The sequence below is a fragment of the Cynocephalus volans genome, chromosome 11 (genome assembly GCF_027409185.1).
Source record: "Cynocephalus volans isolate mCynVol1 chromosome 11, mCynVol1.pri, whole genome shotgun sequence".
Lineage (NCBI taxonomy): Eukaryota > Metazoa > Chordata > Mammalia > Dermoptera > Cynocephalidae > Cynocephalus > Cynocephalus volans.
In genome coordinates, this window is record NC_084470.1 from 102,141,166 (window position 1) to 102,162,770 (window position 21,605).

The following is a 21,605-nucleotide window of genomic DNA, read 5'->3' on the forward strand; positions in this document are numbered from 1 at the left end:
GTTAAAAGGAATAAGGGCTCTTTAGAGAAACAGTTCCTTCAAGATCTTGGTAGGAAATGTACAAGATGAGCTGTGATCATCTTGTCATACTAGGAAGCAAGGAAGGTCACAATGACCAGTAGATGGTGACAAAAAAGGGCCCAGGAGCCAAGCTGAGGAGCCTCCCAGTAGATAAAAAGATGAGAGAAATTGAGCATCAGTAAGAATAATCAATATCCTTGATTGGACTAAAACACAACAAATATTTTAAAATCCATAACATCATAATGAACATAAGAAAAAACAAACAAAAACCACTCTTTGGGCATCACTGGATAATGCTAAGAAGACAACTCATTGTTTTGAAAACAGTTTAAATTAAGAAAAAAGAATAATAGTTACCCTGCCTTAACTATACAAACCAAATCTCAGTGTAAAGAATAGTTGATCATAGTTTCTCTTTGTAGAAGTGTCCCAGGCTTTAAATGAAGAAGCAACAGTACAATGAGACTATCACCATTTTGCAGCTTGTAATATAGTGACAGGTCTAGTCAACATCACCAATGAGGACTGACATCAGAAAAATAAAATAAAATAAAAGAGCAACACCCAGATGTTAAATGTTTCCTGATTCTTGTCAAACAAAACTGAATTTGAATCTGACTACTTTCAATCCTCCCACTGAAAGTGACTGGAAAACTTGAAAAAATAAATGAAAACAACTGTTTTTCAGATAGAGAACAGGCAGCACACACCTGTGATCCCTGAGATAAGGGAAACAAATAGGCAAGCCCTGCGACCACCCAGCTTTCTCCCTGGAGGCACTTTCTAGACCTCAGTGCAGGGAGGGGAAACGCAGGCAGAATACATCAATCCCACTGTGGAGGTGGCAATCAGAGTATGGGGAGACTAAGGTGCCTGAAATACACAGGGAAAGGCACCAGAAAGATGGGACTACAAAGGAAAAGAGTTTCAGACATCTGCAAGGAGGTCTCCTTCAGTTCTGGGCTGAATTTTAAGCAATATCTGTGTAAGGTAATTATTTATATCATTTATATCAATAGGTACATTTTAATTATATGTACTTTATGTCTGATTAAAGTTGAGTTAAGATACATTTCAATCTATTACAACATCTGGACCTCAGAAGGATCCTGATTTGAATAAGAACAATTTTTAAAAGGAGAGCATGAGGGTTACCAATATTATGAATATATTTAATACCACTTAGCTGCACACTTCAAAATGGCTAAGAGAGTAAATTTTATGTTATGCATATTTTACCAAAGTTAAAAAAAAATGGAGGCGGGAATAAAAGGAGGAAAACGGATTTTGAATATGCCAAATATCGGGTGATATTAAGGAATTATTGTTAAGTTGCGTGATCGGCCTATGGCTTCTCTGCTTTAGCATGTTTGAAATGTCCCAGGATGAGATGCTAAAAAAATTAAGACATAACTTCAAATGTTTAAAGGCTCACTATGTAAAAAGGGAATTAGATTCTAAAGAGGAAATCATGTGGAAGAAAATTTGGAGTCAATATAAGAATGAACTAGCCAGCAGAGGAGTGCGTAGCCTTGGAATGTAGGTGGCTCTACCAGGAACTGCTGATGCACAGAACTAAAAATCACTTGTCAGGGCTGGAGTAGAAGAAATAACTGCAACTAGTGAGAAGTTGGACTAGTAGCCTTCTGAGACCTCTTACATAAGGTTTCACTAAATATTGATCAATGAATCTGACCTCTGGTGCAGTTTTCCCAATCACGTCAGCATCCCATTACTCCCTAAGCCCTGTCGAGTAATTATCTACATGGTCTATTTGACATTTAACATCAACTATTTCCCATATTCTTCACATTTCCCAGTTTTCACAGATACTTGATAAGACCTTTTCTTAAGCCTTTCAAAAATCAGAATTATGCTTTATACCTCTTGGAATCTTTTATTACTAGTGCAATGTCTTGTACATATTGGGCCATCAAAATCCTTTTTTGACAATCCCTTTCACATCAGCATCTGTAACACTGAGCCAGCACTTCTATCTTACCATTCATGGCTGTGTCTTTCCTTGTCACCCCCAATCACAGTCATGTCCTACACCACATCGTGTCCCCCAGGCCTACAAGAGGGTGCTGTTCATATCTAGACATACGATAAAAAAGAATGTTCCCCACATATGGAGGTGGTTAACTTTTTCAAGTGATGATGGTTCAGTATGATAATTAAGTTCTGAGTTCTGAGACTGCCTCCATCACTGAAGATTTCATCATGCTAACTGCATGGATCACACACACCTTCATCCAGGCGGCTGCTACCACCACAACCATGGAGAAAATTGAAAAATGGTTTGATTTTTCTCCATCTTTCCCATCTTGGTGGTCTTTCTCCTGAATTCCCCAGGTATTCAATGTTTTTACACTGCCCTCTAGCCCTCCAAGTGGAAATCAGGTAGAGAATGGGATCCTGTGAAATTCCAGGCATTGCACCACATCTAACGTTGTCAAATCATTGAGTTTGCACAACACCTGCAGTAGATAGTATCTACATTTTTCAGATGAGGAAGCTGAGGTTCAAAGTTTCATGATTTGGCCAAACTTCTAAATGATGGCTTTGGGATTGGAAACCAGATCATCCTGCTTCAAAATCCATGCATTTTATAGAACGGTAACAGCAACTACAAAAAACAAAAGCCCTCTTCCCTACACAAATCTTGCAATAATAGAACCTAGAGGAAAATACTGTACTTTTGTTGAAAAGGACACTTTCTCCACAGCCCTAAAGGGAACTTAGCCTTCAACTTCTGAAAGCTTGTACATTTCCATAATTTTCTAAGAAAAATGTCCAATTTCCACAAATACCACAAGGGGGAGCAAAATCCTAAAAAGCTCAGATAAACTTCTAAACCGATTAAATGCCTCACTTGGGTCATGACTCTCTTCAGAAAGATCAATCTCCCATACTACCCAAAGTGATATACAAATTCAATGCAATCCCCATCAAAATTCCAAAGACATTTTTCTCAGAAATGGAAAAAACTATCCAGACATTTATATGGAACAATAAAAGACCACGCATAGCCAAAGCAATGCTGAGCAAAAAAAAGAAAGCTGGAGGCATAACACTACCTGACTTTAAGCTATACTACAAAGCTATAATAACCAAAACAGTATGGTACTGGCATAAAAACAGACACACCGACCAATGCAATAGAATAGAGAATCCAGAAATCAACCCACACACTTACTGCCAGCTGATCTTTGACAAAGGCACCAAGCCTATTCACTGGGGAAGGGACTGCCTCTTCAACAAATGGTGCTGGGATAACTGGATATCCATATGCAGGAGAATGAAACTAGATCCATACCTCTCGCCGTATACTAAAATCAACTCAAAATGGATTAAGGATTTAAATATACACCCTGAAACAATAAAACTGCTTAAAGAAAACATAGGAGAAACACTTCAGGAAATAGGACTGGCACAGACTTCATGAATACGACCCCCAAAGCATGGGCAACCAAAGGAAAAACAAACAAATGGGATTATATCAAACTAAAAAGCTTCTGCACAGCAAAAGAAACAATTAAAAGAGTTAAAAGACAACCAACAGAGTGGGAGAAAATATTTGCAAAATATATATCTGACAAAGGATTAATATCCAGAATATATAAGGAACTCAAACTACTTTACAAGAAGAAAACAAGCAACCCAATTAAAAAATGGGCAAAAGAGCTAAATAGGCATTTCTCTAAGGAAGATATCCAAATGGCCAACAGACATATGAAAAAATGCTCAACATCACTCAGCATCTGGGAAATGCAAATCAAAACCACATTGAGATACCATCTAACCTCAGTTAGGATGGCTAAAATCCAAAAGACTCTGAACGATAAATGCTGGCGAGGCTGTGGAGAAAAAGGATCTCTCATACATTGTTGGTGGGACTGCAAAATGGTGCATGCAGCCTCTATGGAAAATGGTATGGAGGTTCCTGAAACAATTGCAGATAGATCTACCATATGACCCAGCTATCCCACTGTTGGGAATATACCCAGAGGAATGGAAATCATCAAGTCGAAGGTTTACCTGTTTCCCAATGTTTATCGCAGCACTCTTTACAATAGCCAAGAGTTGGAACCAGCCCACATGCCCATCATCGGATGAGTGGATACGGAAAATGTGGTACATCTACACAATGGAATACTACTCAGCTATAAAAATGAATGAAATACTGCCATTTGCAACAACATGGATGGACCTTGAGAGAATTATATTAAGTGAAACAAGTCAGGCACAGAAAGAGAAATACCACATGTTCTCACTTATTGGTGGGAGCTAAAAATTAATATGTAAATTCACACACACACACACACACACACACACACACACACACACAAACTGGGGGGGGAAGAAGATATAACAACCACAATTATTTGAAGTTGATATGACAAGCAAACAGAAAGGACATTGTTGGGGGGGAGGGGGGGAGGGAGAAGGGAGGGAGGTTTTGGTGACGGGGAGCAATAATCAGCCACAATGTATATCGACAAAATAAAATTAAAAAAAAGAAAAGAAAGAAAGATCAATCTGAATAAACATTCTGCCATAAATGACTCTTTCTAAGAAACACATCTGACCAATCCCTTTCCCACTTAAAATGAGTGGCCTAATGCCACTCTTCATGGTACGCACGAGACACCCTGCCTCCCTTCACAGACCATCCCCCTCTGGTTCCATACGCTACCACCACCAACCACCCATGTTCCCCTGGCTTCCCCAAGTAACCTCGTCTTCAGGCCTCCATTTCTCTGAACATGTAATTTCTGGTCTGGCTGAATGCTGCCCCCGTCTCCCTCCCCCAGCCCTTCTATTCAACAACAACAAACTACATGTCAAACTCCCATTTGACTCTTCAAGCCTGTCTCAGCATCGTCCCACCACAATGATCCAATTTATTCAATATACTGTTCTACCTTCAGGTAAATACTTCTTTCTGCCTGTATCATATTATGTTTCAAGTGATTGTCTTTATCTCCCAGCTAGACCGAAAGGTCCATGAGGGGAAGAACCATTTCTTACACGTGTGCCCAACCCTGGCAAGCAGCAAATCCTCCTCTTGTGCTGAACTAGGAACCCATCAAAGCCATACACCTATGGCTCATTTCAGGGGCTATCTTCAAAGGATCAGTAGCATTTTCATAAAGACATTTTAAGGTCTTCAGCTTATGCTCAAAATCAACTTAAAAACTGTAATAATCAACATTCTACTGTTTCTATAAGAAACTGTATGTGTCAAACTTACCATCTTAGTTAAATAAAACATGAATGAAAATACTGAAAGAATTGTCTTTTCCAAAGGTGTAACACTTGCTGGCTCTTCAGCATTTGTCTCTAGTTGCTTTCTTGCATCAACAGCAGTGACAGGACTGCCTTCTACTGTTAGCCCTATAATTGAGGGGAAAAATAAGTATTTTATTTTAAACTTTAGAATAAGAATTCTCTTCAGTTTAAATATTTACTGAGTATGCAGTAAGTATTAGTCACTATGCCTTGAATTAGTGTTTCTCCTAAAGACAATTGCACACAATACTCTGGTTTCTCTTCAGATCGCATAAATCTTTCGCCTTTTACTAAAGATAATTACACAGAGGAAAAAACTTCAGAATCCCCATAAGAGCATTCATACCCTTTAATTATAAAATGAACATACTGCTGTTGGAAAAATATAGGAAAATGGTCAGGGCCCCTCAAATGTTCAGAATCTTGCTGGGCATTTGATGTAAATATGCACGTGCACCAAGGTATTCCTTGGTTATTGTCTAATGTAATTCTGCATGTGCACCCAGGTGTCCTGGGTTATGGACTTAAGGATAAAGGACGAGTGGCTCTGATCCACGGGGACCTCCACCCCCGGAATGCCCCTAAGGGGGCCAGGGGGAGGCCGCTACTGCTGCTGGAGGCTGTTGCTTCCAGTGCCCCTGGGATGCCCTGAGAGGCCACCTCTGCTGCGAGTGTAAGCTGCTGCTGCTACTGCTGAGGACTGAGCTTGTGTTGTTTGCCAACAGCTCTTGGGATCTTTCCCAATTACCTAGAGTGGATCTGCATGTGAGGGGTCTATGACCCAGTCCATACAATGGGTTTGAAGGGTCTGAGCCCTAGCCCTGACAGTACAAATGGAAACTTAGTATAACTAAAATAATGAAATGTTTTGGCTTTAATTAGGAAATGCCTAGCCATACAATTAGTGTGGATATTGCCTTAACACAACAACTGGCATAGTTGTGTAGCTTTACAATCTCCAACCCACTCTACCCCCCACCAGTCCCCCATCACCTCCCTGGCAACACAACCACTATGGGAACAATAGGAGTATTTACTCATGGGAATGGAGAAAAACAAGAATTTTAAGCTTTCTCCATATAGACAGTCACATTCAAAAAACATTTGTTTAGTGCTGGTGAAGCAAATTAGTAAAAACTTCAGAAAAACGAGGAGTGAAAAAGAGTGCTTCCTGGCTTGCAGACTTGTAGGCAGAATGCATCCCTGCTCAGCACAGGGTCTGGCACCCGGCAGGTGTGCAGTAACTGTCCTCTCAGTGAATGAATGGCAGCTGCAGAAAAGAGAAGAGGGTAAATGCCAAGAGAGACCAAAGGGAATTGCTTACAGGGCAGAGAACTGGCTCAGGCCTCTGGGAAAGAGGTAGATATTTACACCTGAAAGTGTCTCCACGTGAGGAGGTGGTGAGGGGGTGGATTTCAGTATGTGTTATATGAGCCTGGGGCATGTTTTACAAACAGTTACGAGTCCAAAATGCTGATCAATTAGTGAGGAATAGGACTAGTTGCCTCTAATGTCCCTCCCAACCTGAAGGTTCCACCCACTATGGATCTATGAAACCTCTGGTGAAGTTTTCCCAATCAAGTCAGCACCTCAGTGCCTGCAATGCACGAAGACACATTTAGGAAGACTTGCCTGTGAAGGTTACTGATGTTATTTTGTGGTAGGACTTAAAAGATAGGGCAAAGAATTTGTTAATTCTGGAAGCAGAATTTTGCCTAATCCTGAAAGTGTCTGAGCAAGAGAGTAACAAGTAGTAATGTGCACAGCTCATCTTCAGCAGCAGAACATTTTGAGTTAAACAAGTTTACAAGTAGAGAGTATTATATATGAATGTAATGTCCTCTGGTACATGGGGGGGCCTCTGTGATGTCATTCCTTTGCAAATTAGCTTTATTCCATTCCCTGCTGTGACCTCCTATACTTTCTTTGTATGCTGGGGGTGGGCAGGTGTCAGCCCAGTGCTGCCAAGCCCTGCAGTGTCACTGGGTAATGCTGCACCTGTGCTCAGCGATCAGAACCTCTCTAAAAACACAAAAAACAGTAACGATGTCATCATGCCACCGTACTGGACAGACAAAATAACACAATCAGCTGTTCTCTGATTCACTGGGTAAATGTGAGCTATGCAAGCATTAGAAAGCAGTTGATACCATTATTGGGTTTAAAAAAAAATTTTTTTTTAATTTCTCATCTCCCACTGGATGTTTACTGTGTGCTGCAATGACAAATGACAGCCTACAGTGGACTGTCACATGCTGCAAAGTTCTGCTTCCTATGAGCACATAGTATACAGATACCTGGACCCTTCCCTGTATTTTAAACTTTGTTCTTTTTTTTTGTTTTTACCATGTCTAGGTAGCAAATCAGAAAAAGAACTGTACTACATTGTATCCTATTTATGGAAAAGGGGGTAAAGTGGGGAAAAAAACACAGAATTCTCGAGTTTTAGAGCAGTGGTTCTCAAACTCTAACTAGCATCAGGCAAGAACTTTCTGAAGGACTTGTTAGACACAGACTGCTGGTTCCCATCCCCAGAGTTTCTGATGCTATTGGTCTGGTTAAAAACTACTATTTGAGAGTATAAGTCCTTTTAAGAATAATACTTTGGATTAAAATGATCTACACAGGCTAGTGATAGCCAAACATTGGTTTGTGGGTTCGTTATGGTCTCCGGCCTCTCCTATTTTTTATTTCCACCTGTTAGACTGAGTCACAGATTCTTCAGACCCATCCTGTGCAGACTGGGTCACAGACCCCTCATAGGCAGGTCGCGAGCTAGGTAACTGGAAAGATCCTGGGAGCCATTGGCAAGGATGACATGCTTTATTCAGATGCAAGCTCAGCCTCCCATGGATCAGACCCATTGTCTTTTATACTAGAGTCAGATAGCCAAGTAACACATGGGTGCGAGTCAGATAGCCAAGGAACACTTTGGCGCACATGTGCAGTTAGCGTATTTACAACAGAAATGCTGTTATGGTCAGCCAGATACGAGGTGAGGGAGCCCGACCAGTCTGTCCCCACTTTCCTCACACCACCTGTTTTAACTTCTGCTTTTCTCTCAATTAGCTCTGGGATCTCTTTTAAAAAACAACAACAACAACAACAAAACCTCATACTTATCTGCCTTATTTTCCTATTTCCCACCTTTGACTACAAATCTCCTAGAAGGTTTTCTCTATGACGTGCCTCTACTTCGTGGAGAAAAATGAGCAGGCTTTACCTGGGTCTAAGTTGTTTTCAGTATCTGGCAACTGTGATACCTCTGAGGCTCCTGTGTCATCAGTTGTGGGCTGATCCAAGTGGCTGAGCGCTGCAGTTCCCTGCATACTAAGGTCTTCCGTACTCTCTTGTGGGAGATCTTCACGTGGTGGTTGCTTCTCTACAGGGAGGGAAGAGGAGAGTGCACCAGGCTAGCACAGCTTGACACCACCTGTGCAGCCAACCTGCACCTCAAGCCCACCCCCATCTCAGCATTCTCCCCCGCACCCCCACCATGCAGGGCCATCCCATGGAGCCAGCTGGGCAGGAAATAGGAGTTTCAATCTCTTTTATTCTGCTTGAAAGATGACTAATCTACATAATACAACTTACAAAGACGACTGTATTCCAAAGTATTTCATAAATAAATAGATTTATCGTAGGGGCTTCAATAATTTAACTCCTCTTGGAAAACCAACATATACCCTCACAAATAAATGTGTAGAAGGGAACTTCAATCAAGAGCAAAAATGTGAAATGCCTCTCCTATACAGAATAACAGGAATTCTTTCATGCATAGTCATACTTGTCTCACAGAGCTAGTACAGAGAAGGGCATTCCACATGAAGCAGGTGGCTGAAGTGTCTTTCAAATATTCTCAAAGTATCTCAAGGAGCCAAAAGAGTACACCCATCCCTTTCTCTACGACACTCAAAGCATGGTCCAATGGGATCCACAGCAGACAAATTTCTTTGCAGCCTCACATTTTACCCTGAAAACTCATTTGAATTCTTTATTCCCATCCAAAATATATCTGCTTTGATTAAATGCAAAAACATTTTCCTCCCCTAATTCTCAGGAATAACTGGCATCCTGGGGAGATATGTTTTTCCGAGGCTTTATGTCCCCCTGTTACTCTACCTTATATCTTCAGTTCAAATACCTCCATTTGAAAAGCCTGGGTACAAAGAATAGCGCACAGAACCAGGAATCAGAAAGTTTATATCAGGATACTGGCTTGGGATCAATTCAGCAAATATTTACTGAATGACTTCTACGTGTCAGGGGCTGTGTTAGGAGGCTCCTCATACTGGTTCCACCCTTGATTAATCTGATGCAGGAGCCCTAGTTTAACTAGAGAAAGTGACTGCTGCCAAGAAGCATGAAAGAACATGACATCCAGAAAAGACGAGCTTTGGGGGAAATGCAGGAACCCAGGCAAGGCTCGGTTAGAGTGCAGGTAACTCGAATAAGAAATTGTATTCAGAGAAGCCCTTTCAGAATTTTATATGATATCTGTACTTTGTTAACATGTGCAACTGTTACATCATTTTCTTAATTATATCTTTCTTTTTAGCTTCTATAAAGTTTCATTTTGAAATGCTCATCTATAAAGTTTCATTTTGAAATGCTAATCAGTCTCAACTGTCCAGGAAAAGTAAGAAATTCTTCTCCACACTCCAGCCTAAACAAAAGAAGGAGGAAGGAACATGTGATCCCTTGTGTGGTCTCTGTCCTTCATGCACCCTGGATATGTGAACAGAGCTTTATGGAGAAGGTATGAGGCACTTCAGCGACCCCTTTCCCCACCTTCTTCTCCAGGCCTGCTCTATGAGGCCACAGGCAGGTACTTTACCTTCCATGGGTCTGCGCCAGCCCTCCTCTAGGCGTGGTGCCATTACCAGTGGGGCAGTCTCATCCACTGTAGAGTGCTGGTACCTGACAAAATAGATCAGGTCTTGAATGTCATCTAGCACTGCAGCCTCTTCAAATATATTATCTCCCTTCATTGCCAGATCTCTGTTCTTGGACACACGTGTATCAAGCATGTTCTCTGCTACGTTCAGAATTTGTGACTCAGAAGCACGGAAGACTTTATCAAGGATTTTTTCCACATTGTAGGGCAGGCTCTCCTGCTGTGCTGACTTCAGCTTTAATGACATTTCTTGTAGCATGGCTTCCAGCTCATGGACATCGAAGTACTTCTGGAACCGCTGCAAAGACTGCTCTTCTTTAAAGAAGCTGCTTATTATACGCAAGTCCTCCCTATGGTCACTGTGCTGATGTATGTGTACATCTACAGGTGTATGTGGAGTCCAGTGGGACAGGTCATCTTCAAGTTCTTCCGAAACAGACCCCTGGTATTCTGTGTCCATGATTTTCTCTATATCCTCGTGGTCCTCTTTTAAGAGTTCTCCCCCAGGCTTCTCTGCAACCACGAGGGGTTCCTCTGGGTTCTCTTTCTTCAGATCATCTTTATTCTGAAATGCTTCGCCTAGCTCTGGAGTCCTAGTTTTCTCCTTGTCCGGGAAGTAACTTATGTCAGACGGTTTCTGTGCTTTCTTATCTACCAGAGGGCTCCCTTCTTTTTCCACCACCAAACTGACTGGGTCCCTGCCTATTGTGTCTACTCCTTCAGCCGCGGTTTCACTTTTTCTTTTAGTATCCAAAATCATACTGGTTTCTTGTTCGTTTTCTTCAGTTTCCAGATCAGGGTTCATGGTTCTGAAAATTGCTCTATTGGTGACTTGCACATTTACGTCTGCCTGCCTGTCTTGAGTCCCAGGGCTCTTCTCTCTAGACTGTTTTGCAATGACAGCATTTTCATCTTCCAGTAGCTCTTCAGGGGGATAGTCATCCTCTTCTGCTTCTGGATTTTCCGCATGGAAACCTGGCCCTCGTGCGCTGTCAGTCTGGTCTGCCTCCCGCGTGCCGGAGGAGTCCTCGCTGACCTCTGCCGCAGCGGGCCTCGTCTTCTCACTCACACGCTTGCTGCCTGCAGTGGCCACAGCTCTTCCTCGTTGCTCGGAAAGATTTCTTCCTGGAGAGGGAGCCTCTGCTTTCTGTTCTCTCAGCAAACCGATTTTATGTGGAGAGGAGAATCTAGGCTGATTTTGAGTTTTAAGAAATACTTCCTCTTTAAATTCCTCATGTTGATGCTCCATTGAAGGCATGTGTGGTTCTGGTTCACTTACCAAAACATTCACTTCTGCCACACTGTCTCTGGATGCATTATGTGGACTATCTCCCAAAAGTGGCACAATGTCCAAGGATTCCCGTTTAATCTTTCCTTCATTCATTTGATTCCCTGCAGCATTATGTACAGATCGACTCTCTGAGCCACCTTCCAAAATCTGCTCCCCAGGCTTTTCTCCGTGGAGTGTACCTTCTGAGACATGAATAGCTGCTCCATTTTGGTCATTTTCTCTGTCTCCAGAGGCAGATTTTAATATGTCTTTACCATTTTCAGCAGCTAATAAAGAGTCAAGGTTACTGTCTGGAGTAGAGCTGTGCACAGCCATCTCCTCCTGCCTCTCACCGTCTAATTCACTCTCACTTTGTACCAGGCCCCTCTCAGGTTCTTGAACTTCCCTCCTTTTGCCTCTAATGTGAAGTTCTGTGTCCACTTCTGGGTCTTTCCCATTATTTCTTTCAGGGACTTCTACACTCAAAAGACCGTCTTCTACATTTTCAGGGCCAGTATAATCTATGGCTGATCTTGGTGTCTCCGGTTTGCTATCTGGGATGAATGAATCATCATCTTCCTTTTCTTCCTCTGAAGAAGGACTCTCTAAATCCATCACACCTGTTTTCTCTTCACCTCCCGTGACAATAGAGAAGATAGTATCCCCCCAAGTTGTTAGTATAGTTTTATCACCCTTTTTGATGGCAGGAGGCAGAGTTATCTCAACCTTATCCTCTCCATTTGAATTCTGCTCTTTATCTGTTGAATATTTCTCAACTCCAGACTTCACTGGAGTTTTCATATCTTCTTCACTTGTAAAGATTAGTAATGGTAGCTCGTCAAAGTTTTCTTTATTCTCCTCTTCTTTTTCAAATGTGTAATACTCAGCATCCAATTCCTCAGCAAAATTATCTTCTAAAGAAGTAACAAGTCTGGTTGTCTCATCGTCAGATACAAGTGCATCAGCAGTTGAGCCAAATTTGGTTTTCAAGTCCAGAGTCATGTCCTTTTGCAAACGTTTATAAGCATCAATCTTCTCCTGTTCACTCAAAACCTGAGAACTATTGCTGGTTTTGTTGTTTTCACTTTCTGGCACTTTTAATTGATCTTGCAGCATTTCTTCAAGAGGTTCAAACAAAAACTGCTCTCCCTTAGCATCACCCATTTGACTGTTTGCATGGTTCTTCTCAGCTATAAACCGTTCCTTGAGATCATTAGTGTTTTCTAGAAACACACTTTTGTTTTCCTCTGAGCTGGCTTCTTCTGGTTCAGGTTCAGGTTCATTTTCCTTAGATACTTCAGGAGTTTTTTCCACATGCACATGCAGAGAAGTTTTTTCTACAGCTTTCCCAGAATCTCCAGTTGCAGAATTGTATAATTCCAAAAACCCTAAAAGTTCTTCTACATTATAATTATCAAAATTGTCTCTTCCACCATCAAAACAAACAAAATCTGTCTCCTGTAAGGGAAAGAAAAACATTGATGTGTCACTAACCAAGTGGCACAAGAGCAAACTCTTACCATGCTACTGACAGAGACAACCCCAAGTTCATTTTGGCTCTAGAGGGGCTCCTGTGTCAACCTTGGGTGATGACTACTCTCAGGCAGTGGGAGGACAGGAGGCTGGAGCCCACTTTCCCACCCAAGTAGTACTCCTGGCTTCGCTTCATTCTCTCTTCCCCAGGGAAGGAATGATTCATGTGGCTGGGGAGTTTGCTCAGCCCCATCCCTGTGTTGTGTTTTGCACCTGCCAGAGGGAAAATATATGTATTCTGTTCCTCCATGCTGTCAGTTTTGTAGGGACAATCATGTTGGGGAGGTACCCCATTGGCTAGTATAGTCTGTTGCTGGATAAGTCTGTTTTAGTCTAGAATGCAATGTTAGAAAGCCCATTATTTCTTGGGTCATTTTCTCCCAAAAATTTTACCCAGAAATAATGGCAACATTTTGGTGTCCATTTGCCTGACTCCTGGTTCTGAGCAGAAATGGGGAAAATTGGGGTGTCATTTATTGGGTTCCTCAACTCCCAATATCTATGCTTGATGTTCCAGGAATTCACCTCATAGTAATCTGTCCAGGAGAAGCCAGAAGACCACCCAGCTTCTCTACCACTGTGCCCTCTGCACTGTACCTCTCTGCTTACTCAGCTAGGAGGAGGAAGAATCACCTTGCTGTCAGGCTCTAAGTCTATATGGATTTTTGGCTTATATTTTCCTTGGATTAGGAAAGATAAATAAGCTTAAGAAATACCTTACTGAGATATAGGTGCATGGGAGGTAACAATTTAAAGGGACAAAGAATGACATCAAGGGGGCTGGCCACTTTATCACTGCCATAAATACAGCTTGAAAACAAGATTCAGTGAAGTAATACCTTACTGTAAATCAAGGTCCTAGGCAGTCTCTTCATCGAGGGGAAGCCAAATAGGGAGAACGGCTAATTTTACGTACCCTGGTATTATCATTAAATTTTGAGAATAGCAATAGCTCTGTGACTTCATCCATTCTTCCAATCTCATCTAAGAATTGCCCTCGCCCCTCAGTTTGCATGCTGTGCAGCAAACCCAAAGAGTCATTCACAGATTTTTGAACGAAGGTGGGCATCAATTATTATAAATTTTACCTTCCAGAAAATAGTCAGCTGGAATGAGGATTCCAGAACACAAAATCCTTTTAATCACAAAACGATTTTATCCCAGTGCACCACAGATGAACACTTAACAGAATGTGCAGTCAGTGCCTTATAGATGTGAGACTAGTCATCACCTGAAACTCTCAGGTTCCTTTTCCACATCTATAACATAGCTATAATCCCTTAAATCATTAAAATCTCAATATTAAGAAAACTCTTCTAAGTTTGCATTTCTGGCCCAGTAGGTAATTTAGGGTTTGATTAATTCATCCTGATTTCTACATACTTAAAATGTCTAATAGCTGCTCAATCAGCAGTTTTCAAATTGGGACACCTCCTTTTGCTTGTAAAATGAAATTATTTATCTATTAAATTTAATAACTAACTACAGACATATTGAATTCTTAATTTTCACACATGAAGCTGCAAAAAAAAACCCCTTGTATAAGAGTAAACAGCCTTGTATAAGAACATCTGTTTGAATATATTGTATAACCATCAGATTATGATACAGGGTCTCCTTTATATTCTTTTCAAACTTTTTTTTTAAGAGGTAGTCTGATTCCAAATTAAAATCTGATACACACAGGCTAGCTTGTTTTTTTCCTTGACCAAAAGACATTCAACGACTTTCAAAAATAGTTAATTGAATGTAACTGATAAATTTATAAGCCAATTCATAAGTGAGGACAAAAAAGAAATGCACAACTTACATCTGTTGGAACTTGTAGCTCTTCTTTAGTATATTCATGGACTACTTTGATTAAATCCTTTGGAAAATATCCAAAAATACGTCCAATCTATATGAAAGAATGGGCAAAAGGGAAAAGTGTTCATCAAATTCTGTACAAGAAATATAAATGAGTGACTGAGAGACTTCTTAGTAATGACAGGAAATAATACAGATAGATAGGTAGACATAATCAAAAGAGATAGATAGTTAATATTATAATTACAGTGAGATTATTATTCTAATAAAAATTAAGTACAGAATACTGTTAAACCAACGTTTCTAAAATCACTGAAGTTTTCTTTTTATGTTCAGCTTAATTCTAAACACAAGGCACATATAGTTAGATTTTAGTAGATAAAAGATCTGCATATGAGATTATTCTTTTTATGATTAAAACTATGCAAATCAAAGCTGGTTAGAAACGCAATTCCAAATAATCTCTAGCAAGAATTTACCTGCACATTTCACAGCATTACTCATATACCAGTACTTAGGTCTTTACCAAACCAATAAACAACAGCCATGAAAAATTATAAGTAAAGGAATACAAAATTTCTGAAATGTATGACCATTACACAAAAGGCAAATATTTATTGATATTATGCAGTATATTAGCTGTTTTCAAAAACTACATTTATAGGTATTTTAGGAGAAAATAAAATTATAATGTAATACATACAAATCTACACAACCAAGGATCAGTTTTATGCAAACTAAACCTCTACAGAAAATAATCCCATTAATTTTCAGCACTAACAGCTAAAGTATGTAAAGTATGTCCTTTTGATAAACACGTTTTATTAGCTGATGTCTGAAAGGGAGAGGTAGATCTCTCATCAGTCATTAAAGGAGACTGATAGGCAAATCAAATGCACAAAAAGAAAAAATAAGGTCATCTTATCACTACTTCCTAAAATAGCCCCATTCAGGGTGTGCTCTTATTATATTTGGAAAACATCTGAAAGCCAGAATTAGCAGCAGGATACTGCTGTGACTATAAGACAGGGCAATTACAAGCTGCATTATTGGCAGATAAAGTCTAGGACTCTAGGAAATCGAAAAGACTGCAGAATACAACTAACAAACAGAAACAAGAATCATTTTGAAAACTAAGAAGAGAAAGTTATTAATTTCCTAAGTAGAAGCATCATGAAGTGAGAGGGAAGACTGAGGGAAAATACACCTTTTCCTTCTGAGGAAAATTTTATTAGGGGAGACTCTGGAAAAGGGAAAGGAAGAGACATATGGAGAAAGGAAATACATTGATTGATGGAGTTTGGATGTGTTGTCCCCTCCAAAATTCATGTGGAAATTTGATCTCCGATGTGGCAGTGTTGGAAACCGATTGATTCATGGGGGCGGATCCCTCATGAATGAATTAATGCTCTCCCTGGGGAGGTGGATTAATGAGTGAGTTCTCGCTCTATTAGTTCCCACCAGAGCTTGATGCTTAAAGACCCTGGCACCTCTCTCTCTCTTGCTTCTCTCTCTTGGTTCCTCTCGCCATGTGATCTGCTTGTACCTGCTGGCTCCCTGCCACTTTTCTGCCATGAGTAGAAGCAGCCTGAGGCCCGTACCAGATGCAGCTGTCCCAGAATCGTAAGCCAAGTAAACCTCTCTTCTTTAAAAATTACCGAGTCTCAGGTAATTCTGTTACAGCAACACAAAACGGACTAAAACATTGATCTCTGCCCAATCTTTATCAATTGAGACCACATGTCATGTAAAACTCTATATTTATATATTGGGTGGTATCTTGTTTCTTAAGATCTGACAAAAAAGTTGCAGAACCATGGGTGCTTATGACTGGAAGTAATCTTATGTCTAATTTTGTTTCCATGTATCATCCCTGCCAAGGTACTGTTGATTTGAGTAGGGGGGGAAAATGGCATATTACCTCAGGAGGACAAATTCTACATAAACTACTATCAGGACACATGAAAATAGGAGCCACTGCCCTGTGAGGAAATACTTAAAAGGAAGGTGGACAAGACACGGGCCCTCCTATTACAGTTTTTACTTTTTTTTCTTTATCTTTGCTACTGACCAGCATGGGAATCTGAACTCCTGACCTTGGTGTTACAAGGCTATGTGCTAACCAACTAGCTAACCAGCCAGCCCTAGTTTTCTACTTTAAAGTGAGCTAGGACAGCACACAAAGTAACTGCAATGCAAAGCAGGAAAACGAGGGCTAAGTGAGCAGTGTGGAGCACGGCTGAACAGTTATCAGACAGCAAGACCCTCCTGGCTGGGTGCTGAAGACAGTGTTCCCTATGGGGCAGGATGAGAGCTGGGACCCAAAAGACTGGTAGGATTTCTAGAGATGAATATATTCACAAGCAAAACTGTGCAAGGAAGAAAATGTAAGTCAAGTTCATTTATCGACTCATTTATGCTCAAAGACCAGGAGGGAAAGAGAACTTAACTGCTACAGGAAAAATGCACCCTAGGTACATGGAAAAACATTTCCAAGTGTGAAGATTATCAAGAAATCTCATTGGGTAGACTTGAAAGAAACGGAATAGGTTCTTTGTTTCCACTGGGATTCTGTCTAAATATGAGGGTTGTACCTGACCAGTCTGCATTTCAAGATTCCTCCCTAGCAATCTGGAATGCCAACATAATGATTCTACTTTTCCTATGGGGATTTCCCAAGCCTTATTCTCTGTTGTTTGTTTGTTTGGCATTTCATTGAGAGTGAAAACTTTCACATTTAGGACTAGGTCTTTTTCTAAGTTTGGACAATGGACAATGCTAAGGACATAAAGGAGCCTTACTATATTAAGTAAATAAATGGCATCATACTTCTTAAAAAGGAAAGGACAATAACTCTTAAGCCTCTCAATCAGGTCCCTCCTTGTGAATCTCCTCATTAAAAAGATCAAAGCATAATGCAGTCATTGACTGCCATGTCTGATATGAGGGCACCCATAAAAATGGCTGGGCAAAGATCCCCTGGGGGAACCTCCAGGCACAAGTGTCTGAAAAGCCGGAAAAGGATGACCTGGAAGTTGCAAACAAAAAAACAAACAGGAAAGCACAAAGTGATACTTGTGAACACACATTTTGCTTTTTTAACAGACTAATAATAGCAGATGATTAGGTAACTGTTCCCAGGACTGCCACTTTCCCACAAATAGTAACAATATGGAAAAAAGAAATACACAGAAAATCAACTTTAAACTTGCATGCCTGAAACACTATGTTGCACACAGTTTACGGGATTAAGTCTAATCAGGAGTCCTTTCTTTTTGAAGCAATGATGTCAGATTTTCACCATTTCAACCTTTAATATGCATGGAGCATCCTAGAACCTGATGCTGAGGGGCAACAGCCAGAATCGGTTCAGTTGTTTCAGAAACCTCTGCTGAGTTCATAACTGTGCCAGGCCTGAGGCCTGCTAGGGAAACAGGGCCATTTTTTTCACAGTCTAGGGCAGGTTAACGCCATCAAAAACCCCAAGAAAACATAGTCATTTACATCTAGAGTACTAAACGAGCCAGTAAAAAGTAAGCAGATAAAGTATGTCAATTTTTACTTACACTTCCAGCCCAAACTTCAGGTGGTCTCCCTGCCAGTTTATAGTAGACATATACAGGGTCACCTTTTTTAAAATTCACAAAACGACAATCTGGGCCTGTGAAATCTTCTAGAGCCTCACCCCGGTACATTAACACTATATACAAAGAGAGAAAAAAATAACCAGATATCAAGATTCAACTTTCACAGTCCATACAGATTTATCAGGAAATAGAAGATCCCACTGTAAACAAACAAGTTTTTCTAGTACTCTCTGAATCACTTTCAATTCATAAGCTGAAAGTAACTAAAATTCTTAGAGCTTTATTGCTATATATCTTGACATCTCCTGCAAGCAGACAGGGGAAAAGAAAACCTTCCCTATTTTTCTCTATGGATAATGCTGAGAAACAAAAGCAACGCGGCCACCGCCATGCATGGCTGTTCTCAAGTGAGACTCCTGCTCCCTCTCTAACTTCCTAGTCCTCAGTCTTTGTTTCTGTTTCATAATCATAAGAAGCTTCATTTCACAATTGGGTAAATTCAAGTGCAGGTGCTGGCCGGCTTAATTAAACATGGCTACATGCAGAGCTAATAGGGAACTGGGCACAGTATCCAGAAACCCCCAAGGGGTCAATTAACTTGAACTAACCACTAAAAGGAACTACCTTGAAGTGGCTGTAACTGCTATTATGCAGCAGCAAACACTGTCAATTTCACCTGCAGTCAAGTTGTTCTCTCTGTACAGTATGTGGATAAATAAATGGGAAAGGGTATCACGCCCTATTATGGATCGCATTACACGGCAATACTTTCCAAAAGTAAATAAAGTTGACTGTATCCAACATTAAGAGGATTTCAAAACAAAGGGAAAATACCCTTATTTATATTTTTCTATAAACAAGTCAAAAGTGGACATCTCATTTGGCAGAGACCAAAGAAAACTACGAGAATAGATCGGTAGTTACCTTCATGCTTAAAATGCAGGACTTAAATCACTCTTGATCTAGAAACTGGTAGAATCAGTACTTTTCTTTTTGTTGACCAAATACAGTTTCTGATGTAAGATGAAATGGACAATAAATGCATTTAATAGCAGAGACAAAGAAGGATGAAATGGAAATAAGACTTTTTCTAAAAACTAGCAATAAAACACATAAAAACGTATCTTTATACGTATTCGAGGGTCAAACATATAGATTTGGAGGGGGTTATTTGTTTTAGGAAGCTAAAATATGATTATTTTCAGCTTCCTAATTCAGATATAATTGGGTGAGAGGCCAGGTTGATGGTGATGAGCAATTTAATGTTGGAAATTCTTTGAGAATTGGAAATAGCAATGTTTTTCTTGCTCTCCCTTAGAATGAATCATCGAAGATTTATAATATTTCAGATGACAACATAATGTACATGGTGGAACAGCTATTGGCAAAGCTCACAAGGACAACTTACTAAATACCTCGCACAACACAACGCAGTCCCAGGACCTTGCTCCTGATGTTTCCTATTCAATCACATCTGTTGGACAAACACCATTTCCCAAGTTATGTTACAATTGTGAGCCCTTCTACAACTGTGTCTCAGTATGGAGGAAGCACCAGTGATGTGATTCTCCGGGTAATTTGTTTTGAGGAACCCAGGTACGGCAGTGCTTGAAAGCAAGGAATAGCAAACATTTCGCCATATCCAATAGCAAATGAATAACAGCCTGGTTTTGCGCCAAGAAAACTGGAGGGAAAAATCGTGGCAGTTGTTAGGTTTTTGCAGTGTTTATTTACATCAGCCATAGGGTTACCTCTAGGAATGACTTAATACAAATTAGAGATCATCTCCTTTTCTTTAATGGTGCTGTGTTGATACTAACACTTCAAATTACAAAATTTGTTAACCCCAATATTAATATAAATAGCTAAGCTGTAGGCTTCTTGGCCTTTGTTGAATGAATAGAACCACCTTTGTGCAGCGTTGTCAGTAGTTACAAGGCTATTTACATGAATGATTCTGGTCCGGCTGGCAAACACACAGGAAGAGGTTCCAACAACACAAGGGACTGGTTTGGCTTCCTAGTATTTATTATCATTGTAATAACCCTCTTCATCTGCGTCTGAAGATCTGTGCCCTCCCTACCACCCACCTCCAAACAGAGACTAGGGAGCAATGCCGCTCCCTGCGCACAGAAGAGGAGGTTTCCGGTCCCAGGGGACCGCCGCACATCTAGGCCTATTTCAAGAGCGAAAGATTTCGGCCTTCCTGCTGCCCTGCCTAGCAGTCTGCAAGGAGGCTTCCATGCACAGAAATGACAGGATTGAGGCACGGTCAGCGTGGAGACCTCGGAACAGACTGCGTGTCTGGACTCCAGGCTCGTCCCCAATCTAAAATCCAATGCCTGTTCAAAGGGCGGTCCACTGAAGCAGAAGGGCGAAGGGGCAGCCCCAGTGCGCCTCTCCTGAGGAGCCCAACCATCGACCTGCCGCGGGGAGCGCGCCCTCCGAGCCCTCCGCGCACCCGCCTGGTACTGCACTCCGCGACGTCCCGCGGCGGCGCTCGGCTGCGGCGTGGGGAGCCGGGGCGCGCGGCGTGCAACCCCATCCACCCTCGAAGCCCGGGAGAATCGGGGGTGAGGGGGACAGTGTCAGCTGTCTCTGGGAAAACCGGGAGCCACCCCAACCCCTCCCCGCAGTCAGCAGAGGAAAAACCAAACGCTGGCAACAAGTGGGGGGCGCAGTCCCCCACGGTCAGGGCCGGAGGGGACAGACGCCGGCTCCCGGGACTCGCCCACCCGCGCGCTCGGCCCGCCAGGTCCGCGACCCCCCAGGCCGGCGGGGCTGCCGAGCTCCGGCCCCCGCGGAGCCCGGGCGGCGCCGCGACGGGGACCCGGGATCACTCACTGCTGCAGTCGTGGTCCGCGCAGAGTTTGTGCTCCGAGAAGCGCCGGCCCGCGCTCGCGTGGGGCTGCGCCGGCACCCGCTGGGGCGGCAGGAGCGCCAACAGCCAGAGAAGCAGCACAGCCGGCGCCGCAGCCATGTTGTGGTCACCGGTGACGCGAGAAGCGGCCGGGCGTGCGCCGGCGCGGCCGTGGGCGGAGCGGCCCGGCCGACACGTCAGCCGGCGCTCTGGGGCTGAACCTCCCTCCGGAACCCCTCCCTCGGCGCTGCCGGGCATCTGTGTCTCCTCCGTGGCCAACCGCCCGCCTTGGCCCCTGTCCCTGCGCAGAGCACCCTCCACGTGGCTACAGTC

The 21,605-nt window shown here is 41.9% G+C and overlaps 1 protein-coding gene across 3 annotated transcripts in view; it reads right to left on the reverse strand.

Annotated features, from left to right (window-relative positions):
• The window catches only part of LOC134390461 (transport and Golgi organization protein 1 homolog), a 57,336-nt gene extending 35,943 nt beyond the window's left edge, over positions 1-21,393 (reverse strand). For 2 of the 3 annotated variants that reach the window (XM_063113873.1, XM_063113872.1), the window contains exons 1-6: positions 21,257-21,393; positions 18,392-18,525; positions 14,830-14,916; positions 10,157-12,944; positions 8,543-8,701; positions 5,282-5,424 (exon numbers count right to left, since the gene is read on the reverse strand). In XM_063113873.1, the coding sequence (XP_062969943.1) occupies positions 5,282-5,424; positions 8,543-8,701; positions 10,157-12,944; positions 14,830-14,916; positions 18,392-18,525; positions 21,257-21,392 (3,447 nt within the window). In that variant the 5' untranslated portion in view covers position 21,393. Of the gene's footprint in view, positions 1-5,281; positions 5,425-8,542; positions 8,702-10,156; positions 12,945-14,829; positions 14,917-18,391; positions 18,526-19,336; positions 19,419-21,256 lie in introns of those variants that run through there. The other variant, XM_063113874.1, reaches the window with a different exon arrangement.
• Between the last annotated feature and the right edge of the window lie 212 nt (positions 21,394-21,605).